At 40.1% G+C, this 8,779-nt stretch overlaps 1 protein-coding gene across 2 annotated transcripts in view; it reads right to left on the bottom strand.

Moving 5' to 3' along the window:
- Window positions 1-1,585: 1,585 nt before the first annotated feature.
- Window positions 1,586-8,779, bottom strand: part of FAR1 (fatty acyl CoA reductase 1) — a 24,927-nt gene continuing 17,733 nt past the window's right edge. For both annotated transcript variants that reach the window (XM_010145647.1, XM_010145655.1), the window contains exons 9-11: window positions 7,570-7,699; window positions 4,023-4,150; window positions 1,586-2,059 (exon numbers count right to left, since the gene is read on the bottom strand). In XM_010145647.1, coding sequence (XP_010143949.1) covers window positions 1,897-2,059; window positions 4,023-4,150; window positions 7,570-7,699 — 421 coding nt within the window. In that variant the 3' untranslated portion in view covers window positions 1,586-1,896. The remainder of the gene's footprint in view (window positions 2,060-4,022; window positions 4,151-7,569; window positions 7,700-8,779) is intronic.

The raw sequence follows: 8,779 nt of genomic DNA, 5'->3' as shown, positions 1-8,779 counted from the left end.
GGAATGCGTAAGCATACTTTCAGGTCTAGTAAGATACTTGGGGAGGCAACTAAAAGTGTAATATGCCTAATGTATTGGTTAAAGTATAACATTTTCAATCATATTAATTTATTTTCTGCCACGATCAGAGGTCTCTCACACAAGGTGTGGTCCTAGACCATTTAGGCTTTTCATCACCAGCTTCATATATACACAGGTAAATTTAAAAAGGAATTACATCTTAACTACTTACTACAGAATATTAGCTTCAACAAGGAAGCCATTATCTTTTCAAAATGAGACATACACCTGCATGAAAGGTGTTCTCTTCAAAGTAAAAGTTTTCACAAGAACAGCAAAATAAGTTCTTTACATACTTAATTCAAATAGGACAAAAAAAAACCTACCAAGGCCAAGTATAATGTAACTCTTGTGTAATTAAGTCATTATGTGCCTTTCCAAGCGGATTCAAGAACATATTCATCAGTATAAATTGGTTTTAATAAACAAGCACTGGGCAAGGGTGCTGGTCAGCGCATCACTTAGAGGAACATTACAGCGTTCTCAGAATTCTGTGCAACCAAAATTTGAAAGGATCTTCATGTATTGCCTTAAACTAGGATTCAATCTCTTCTTACAACTTGCTATTTTTACAAATGTTTTCCCTACTGAAAAAACGTAACATGCATAAAAAACCCCATACTCCTTCAGATTTAAACCTAATAATTTAAGATAAATGGATGAATCATTAACTTACTTCCATTTTGAAGCAAGGTGCGTCTTGCTCTGCTTGCCAGTGAATGAGAGGTTTTACTGGGGCAGGGATGAGAAAGTGTGCTTATGCATTGGTGTTGTCCATGCATCAGATTTCATAGCTCAAGCGATTAAAAAAATTAATTCATGAAGTATTTGCTAACATTACTTAGAATTTAAAAACAGGTATCTCTCTTCATGAAAGTCTATAGTTTGTCCAACTACTATTACCAATAATATAAGCAGCAACTAAGCATAATAAATTTTTTTCAAATACATTTATCTTTTGAAGTCAGAAATGTAACAATCAAGTGCTGGCTCTGTATTCCCAAAGGAAATCATCAAAAAAAACCCAGAGGACAGTCAATGATTTTATTTTTGCCACCGTCAGGGTTACATTTCCTTTCACCTATTCAATGACAGGGTCAATTCTGCTTTTGGAGAAGTAAATTGTTCATGCTGACATAAATGCAAGTTGGCTGCAGCCAGTTTTGAGCACAGAACTGAATCGCTAAGTGCATTCTGAAGACCAGATCAGACAAAAGGCCTTTCAGTAATTAAGGAAGGTTGGAGCTGGGTTTTCTTTTTCTTTTTTCTTTTAAAGCAAAGTAGGCACCATTGTTGCATCCCTACTTTGAGAAGGAAAAAAGTGGCAAAAAGGACAAATAACAAAAGCCTTCAATTTTTTTTTGTTTTCAGGAGATCCACCATCATTCATACACTTTTGCAACTTGCAAAACCCTTTGTAATTCAGAATTTCAAATAAATAGGTCTACAGCAACTAGCAGCTACTAAGTCTATATTAATCTTACTCAACATGGTGTAAAACTTAAAAGAAAAAAATCACATTAAGGCAGATTTCAATCAAACGTGTTCCAAATTGCACAGTTATGCTGGTCGGCAGTCTAAAATGTTTTCCCCAGGTCAAAGAATTAAAGTTATTTATATACTTGTCTAATGCCAATTCATCCTGGCACTTGACCATTTTATTTTCTCTGTTTTCAGGAAGATACACAACTAACGTTACACATACCATGCCACGTATTTTGCACTCCAATTTAAGATGAAATTATGCTTTTACAAAATGTGAGATGACTACATGTTACAGGCTTTGTGCAGTTAGACCACCATATGCATAGATGTCCTAATGCTAAATTCTCTTCTTCAGTATCTCATAGTACTGGAGGCTCTGAAGTAGGAGAGGAACTTGTAACACAGACTAACCACAAAGTACCAGATATTTCTCGCCATTTGTGATCTTGCAATAAAGATACGCCAGATCAGGATCACAAGAATTGTATTGAAGCCATAGCGTATGTTCCTTAACCTAAGAAAACACAAAAGAAATAATTAAAAGCCAAGGTATCAGGACTCAGAGAAAAAAAGAATGCTCTACTGTAGAATTTGATTTGTTCATTTATTCATTTCAAGATACACTATGAGTGGTATTAAGTGAATTACAGAAGTAAACTAGTAAGTAAAGAACCAGAGAAGGTTTTTTCCATAGTTCACTGCTAAAAAGAGAAACATATGAAAACCAAGGAACAGAGGCAGCCCTGTGGCTAACGATGCATACTTCTGCTTTATAGCTGCTTAGTAAAAACTTCATAAAGCCAAGGTCACACACACAATAACCTACCTTTAGAGGATTGCCAGCCACCCCAAAACCAAGGAAATTTAATTAACACTATGAACTCCCTTCCCTCCCCTCCACATACTTAAAACTTCCTAATTCTGCAGAAATAATTCCAATTGCTGTTGGCAAAGAAAAAAAAATTACAGGCTAAACAAACAATATCCAGAGGCAAGCTGACGTGTGAGTGGGAAGTGTAGGTTTATTTCAGTTCCCTGTTGGAAAAAAAAAAAAAAAAAAAAAAAACAAAAAAAAACCAAAAAACCAACACACAACCACCCATTACAGGGTTTTCTAGCCCCAGAGCCAAGAATCTTCACTGCTATTCTAAACTCATTCCTTCTTAGGGAACTATATTTAAAGAAGAGTAAGAAGGGCAACGGTGACTTTTCGCAATCTTCTCACATGTAAAGATGGAAGCTTCAAGGCAAACAGCAACCAGAATTTGTTCAGATTTCTTAGAAACAGAGCAGTCTCTTTGGTTCAGTAGATCACGACAATTTGTATTTTGAAGGCAGCTCTTTTTAAGGAAATACACGCTGCCTTTACCTTGTTTTACAGGCAGGCTGGGTGTTACTATAGTCAGACCTTTCTCTACATACCTTATTTGTAGAAAGAAAATCTAAATTTCTGTATATGAAAGTAAAGCCCACTTTTCTATTTGAAGAAAAATTTTACTCTGTAGTTTCCCAGAGAAGCAGATCCCCTAGAATGCCACGTCTAGGCGATATTGAAAGCAGTGGACTCCGAGTTCAGATTAGTTGGAGTTAAGAGGTTGATGGTAATAGAAAAGACCAACTTAATACCTCAGAGTAAATATGTGTTACAATCTAAACCTCTTGCAAAATAGTCCACTGTAATCCATTTATGATCTACTCACTGGACACCTGTTCACCTACCCCCACCACTAGCAGAGATCACCATGTTTCAGAAGTATATTTGAGGTTGCAACATATATGCTTCTATAACTGCAAATCTTTGTTTTTAGAAGAGTAACATGTTCTTAGAAGACAGACAACTTTTCTTTGTGCTATAAGGATAGCAGGTGTGGAGTACTATTCCACAAGTCTACAACTGTCTATCAATCAGCCAAGAACAAAACAAGGGCAACAATTGTGTCAGTACAATTCTGGACAGTAACAATGCATTTAGGTTGGAGGAGTTAAGCCACAGATAAAAGGCTAAGAGAAGTCATCTCAGAGCACCAGCATCGAAGCTTCCTGCTTCGGCGAGTCCACCCCTGTTTACCTGCTTCAGAAAATCACATTCCCAGAAGAAACAACTATTGTCCTATTAAACCTACTTAGCTGAACAAGCCATTCTGACCTTGTGTTACTGTGTACCTTTTTACCCTCCAAAAAATACCTGGGTAAAATAAAACCCCTGGATTAGAGTACACGCTAGTGATCAGAGCTACAATCATAATCCCAGACCAATACTGTAACTATTAACACTGAGAGCAACTAGTAGAACAAGAAAGATGACATCTGACTTCTTTAGAAAATGCTTCAGACCACTGGACTGGAACAGAAGAACTCTGGGGGACCTAAACAGCTGCTATAAACAACAATTTAGTCATTACATGGAAAAGCAAAACTTGACAAGGGCAACAAAACACAGAAAATACAAACAGAGGAAAATTAAATCGTATCCTTACTTATTCAAGTGTTTCCTAGCTGCAGGGATACCAGACATTTCTTCATTCAGCACATATTTCTTCGTTCCCATGCAGTAATTTTCCATGTATTCTGCCCAATGTAGTTGCCGAACATCAAAATTAAATGCCTGCATAAAAGAAAAGCTTTCACTTTTCACATGAAAAATTCACCTGCTATGTATAAAAGGAAAGGAATAAATACTTTTATACCTGATAATTTCAGTTCATCTTTCATGCAAGAAAGCTATCTTGTCCTTAATCATAAGGATAATACAGATAAAGATCCCATTCCTGACTCAAGAAAGCAGCTTCTTATATCATCCAAATTTCAGTAACTTCATGCCTTATTTTTCCTTCTCAGTGGTAATATTCTTCCCTCCACTTCCAACTGCACTGCCTTCCCATTTCATGCATCTGTAAGGAACTCTACCCTAGAAATAACTATTTTCTCCTCCCTTTTAAGTGCACTTATAGTTGTATAGCTATATTTTAAGAACCACCATTGGAGCATTTGCTTCAGGAAGGGGAAGTAACAACACTAAATTCACAAGTCAAGCTTTTCACTGCTATATTAATTTCCTCTCCTCAAGATTCTACGATAACAGCTATTATTACCTAAGTCCCAATAAATACCAAGATTCTCCTAGCAGGTTTTTAACACTGCCCATTTTGTTTTGGGTAAATGAATAAGCAACATTATAGGAAGAGATAAACAAACAGATTAATTACCGTGAAACTGTACTCGGCTTTCACAGTTGTCATACATGCAAGTAGAATTCTCCAGACCATGCTTCCAAATAAGCTGCTTAATAGCATGGCAGGTATGTTACAAGGTACGATGAAAAACAAACCCATCAGAGTCGTGAAAACAAACCCTCGCAGAAAGCCTTTGCGAATTAGCATTATTTGCAAGTTAAAGGTCAGCGGGGAGTGCTAGTTGTGATATAAAATACACTATCTAGTCATGATACAGATATACACTATACAGCTTTCTAGTAGTGGTAAGTCACCAGAATTTCTCAACTGAACTTTATTTTCCCATAGTATATCATCCCAGCAAGAACACAGAAGTAAAGAAAGTTTCAACTGTTACTTCAACTAGTTCTTTCTTGCTGCATACACATCTGAGTGAAACTTCAGCCGTTTGAAAATGCTAACGGGCCAGCGCTCTGGGGTTGTTTTGGGTTCGGCTTCTGAACTTTGCCCAAACTCAAGTTGCTGGGGCAATGAGAGAGCAGGGAAGGGATGGAAACCCTCCCCAAACAAGAATCGCCAAACCTATTCTATTTCCTACTTTTATACTGTTTATTTAGAAGTTTGGCAGCTTTTCTTCAACTTAACTATAGAAGTAGATTCTGGAAAACGCTTCAATGGGAAAGACATCTTAAAGATGACAAAACTGTTCCAAATGCATAAGTAAATTTGTGTTTTTAAAACTGTAACTGGAGATTTTTATCCTGCTGAGTATTAACTAACAAAAACATCAGAAAGGAAGATTGGACTCAGGGCAGGGGGAAGGTGGTGTGGAGAACACCACCTCCATTCCATTACGAACTATTGCACAAATGTATTTTTAGTAACTTGGAATGAATCCAGTAAGATTTGTGTAACTTTTCCCAGCCACAGGAGGGGCAAGGAAGTGGAAATCTGGTAGCACAGGCACAACTGCAGGGAAAAGGTAACTTCAGTCAGTATCAGTCACCAGGGTGAACCAGCCAGCCATATCCAGATGGTATTTGGTTTGTGCGGCAAGGTTTTGTTAGTGGGCAGCCTACAGAGGTGAGAACCTGCTAGAAGCTTCTCCTGTGTCTGACAGGTCCAATGGCAGCCACCTCCAAGATGGACCCACCTCTGGCCAAGGCTAAGGCCAAGTGCATCAGCAATGGTGGTAGCACATCTATGACAACATATTCAAAGGGGAAAAAGGAAGCTGCACTACTGCTGCTGAGGAGCAGAGTGAGAATATGTTAAAAACCCAAAAAAAACAAGACAAGCCTGCAGACAGCAAGGTCAGTGGAGAAGGAAGGGGAGGAGGCGCTCCCACTGCTGGAGCAGATTCCCCCACAGCCCGTGGTGAAGACCACGGTGAAGCAGGTTGTTCCTCTACAGCCCACAGTGGACCACAGTGGAGCAGATGCACCTGCAGGAAGCTGTGAGCCCATGGGAAGCCCACAATGGAGCAGGCTGCTGGCAGGACCTGTGGACAGAGGAGCCCACACTGGAGTAGGCTGCTGGCAGGACTTGTGACAGTGCAGGGGACCCACAGTGGAGCAGTCTGTTGCCGAAGGACTGTAGGCCGTGTAAAGGATCCACACTGGAGCAGTTTTATGAAGAACGGCAGCCCATAGGCAAGACCCACACTGTAACAGTTGAGGACTGTCTCCCATGGGAGAGATCCCCATACTAGAGCATGGGAAGAGCATGAAGAGTCCTCCCTGTGAGGAAGGAGTGGCAGAGACAATGTGTCATGAAGATAACACAATGCCCCATTCCCCATCCCCTGCATCACGCAGAGGGAGGAGGTAGAGAAAAATATGGAGTAAAGCTAAGCTTGGGAAGAAGGGAGGGGTGGCAGGGGGAAGATGCTCTTTAAGAATTGAGTTTATTTCTCATTACTCTGATTTCATTAGTAAATTAAACTGATTTTCCCCAAGTTGAGTGTGTTTTGCCTGTGACAGTAATTGGTGAGCGATCTCTCCCTGCCCTTATCTCAACCCATGAGCCCTTCTATATATTTTCTTTCCCCTGTCCAGTTTGGGAGAGGAAGCGATAAAGCAGCTCTTGTACACACCTGGCATCCAGCCAGGGTGGACCCACCACACACATTTCTGTTAGTTTGAAATTGGTAAACACAGCACAAAAGTAGAGGCTCACATAGATGGCCAACACCACACAGTGGTAAGACTAAAGCTTTTTTTCATTTGAACTTTCATTCGCTCTAACTCAGATCTTGCACTCAGTTTTTCTCCCTTAACCTTGAGGACTCTATCACTCTGCTTTTTTTTTTTTAATTTTTATTTTCTACACTTCTCTCCCTGCATGGAGCAGTTTTAGTCACACAGTAAGAGTGTGCTTCAGAAAGTGAGAAAATTTACACTTACATTTCTTTGAACATACGTGGTTCTCCAACCAAAGCATGAAAAGGGTTGCTAGTTTAAAAATAAGCAAAAAAGTCCCTCAAACCCACCTCTTGTTCCTCAGAAAAGAGACAGTAGTCAAGAAGTAAAGCCTTGTTTTATTCCAGATGTAAGTAAAGCCGTAACAGTTTGGCCTCTTGGATGATATATGGGCAACACCAGATTACATGATCAGGCCCCTCCAAAGACAACTACCTTTTGTATCAGGCCTCCTTTCAAGGGGGTCCTGACCTTCCTCATCTCTGATCACATCACTGAACTAACTTATACCACAGCCCTGGCACAACTGAGAGTATGCAACAGGAATCTTCAGTGCTGGGCTTTGCTCCCATTACAGGAGCAGCATCACCAGCTCACGTCCTTACAGAACGAGCTTTCAGTCCCCACACCCACACCACACAGCTACTTGCCTTTTTGTCTTCTGGTTTCAGCTGGTTCATTAGCATAGTCATATTTTCAGTATTCCAGATCCAAGAATTGCTTGTGAAGTATTCTAACAACATCATGGACTTATGAAGGCGTGTTATTGTTTTCATCATCCTACAGTCCAAGGTGTGGAATGTACAGGTTACAGTGGTAAAGATTAGTTCAAACAAGAAAACCAGACAGACTGTAATTTCTTTACCCCCAACCCCACACCCCTATGTAAACATATCCCATCTTACTCTGTACCCACAGCACATTTTGTTAGACCAATAGGATATTTCTGCATATTACTAAAGTGGACTTTGGCTGTCCAATCTTCAAACAGAATCAGAAATCATACAATTTTCCTAATCTTACTTCCCAGTGTAATAGTAAACTTCTTTCCTAAAAAAAAAAAAAGGAGAGATTGCAAAACGTTGTCTTCTGTTGATAAGACTTCATTTAGGACACAGAACACTTTTCACTCCAGCATACTGGAATATCTAGCTGCACTGAACAATTTGACTTGATCAGAGTCAAACTGCAGACAGAACATGTGCACAAAAGTTTATGCAAGGGAGTAAGTTTTCACGACCTTCCTGCACGCTGTGCAAGACCAGATCTCTGTACAAACAGAATTGGTTTATTACGGTCACTAAGAGATAAAGGTTTTAAACCACCAGAAATATGGCTTAGTTCCTTAACCCTACTGCTTCTGCGGCAAAAGGCAGGAAAACATTTGAGAGCACAGATACACCACAGCAGATCCTGCTAGTTGGGTGATCAGTCCTGTGCTACTCCGAAATACGCAGAAATACCTTCCATCACCCCTTACTATGTGTCACCCATTTGGCTGAGGCAGGGCCTCAGGACAAATTATCTCTCTCCAATCAGCCCCTTCTCCGCTCTGGGAGGAAAGGGTTAGGAGAGAGAGAAAAGGGAAAAGACAAAGAGTGGGTGAGGCCTCAGTTAAGTTTTGGAAACTAAAACCCTTTTAATAACAACAAAACCAATATTATACGAACAAACAACAACAAGATATATATTAACAGATATATACGAGGTTTGGGCACCTGGTGCAGTGAGGGTTAAACCACAGGCAAACTACCCATTAATGGCTGCAGCACATGGCCTGGAGCAGGGACCAGGGCTGGTCCCGCCAGGCCCCAGCAGCAGCAGGCGGTGGAGCTGGTGGAGCTGGCAGTCACGGCGGGC

The sequence above is a fragment of the Buceros rhinoceros genome, unplaced genomic scaffold (assembly GCF_000710305.1).
Source record: "Buceros rhinoceros silvestris isolate BGI_N320 unplaced genomic scaffold, ASM71030v1 scaffold27940, whole genome shotgun sequence".
NCBI lineage: Eukaryota > Metazoa > Chordata > Aves > Bucerotiformes > Bucerotidae > Buceros > Buceros rhinoceros.
Note: the sequence above shows the minus strand (reverse complement) of the source record. Positions and strands in the feature narration are given on the sequence as shown.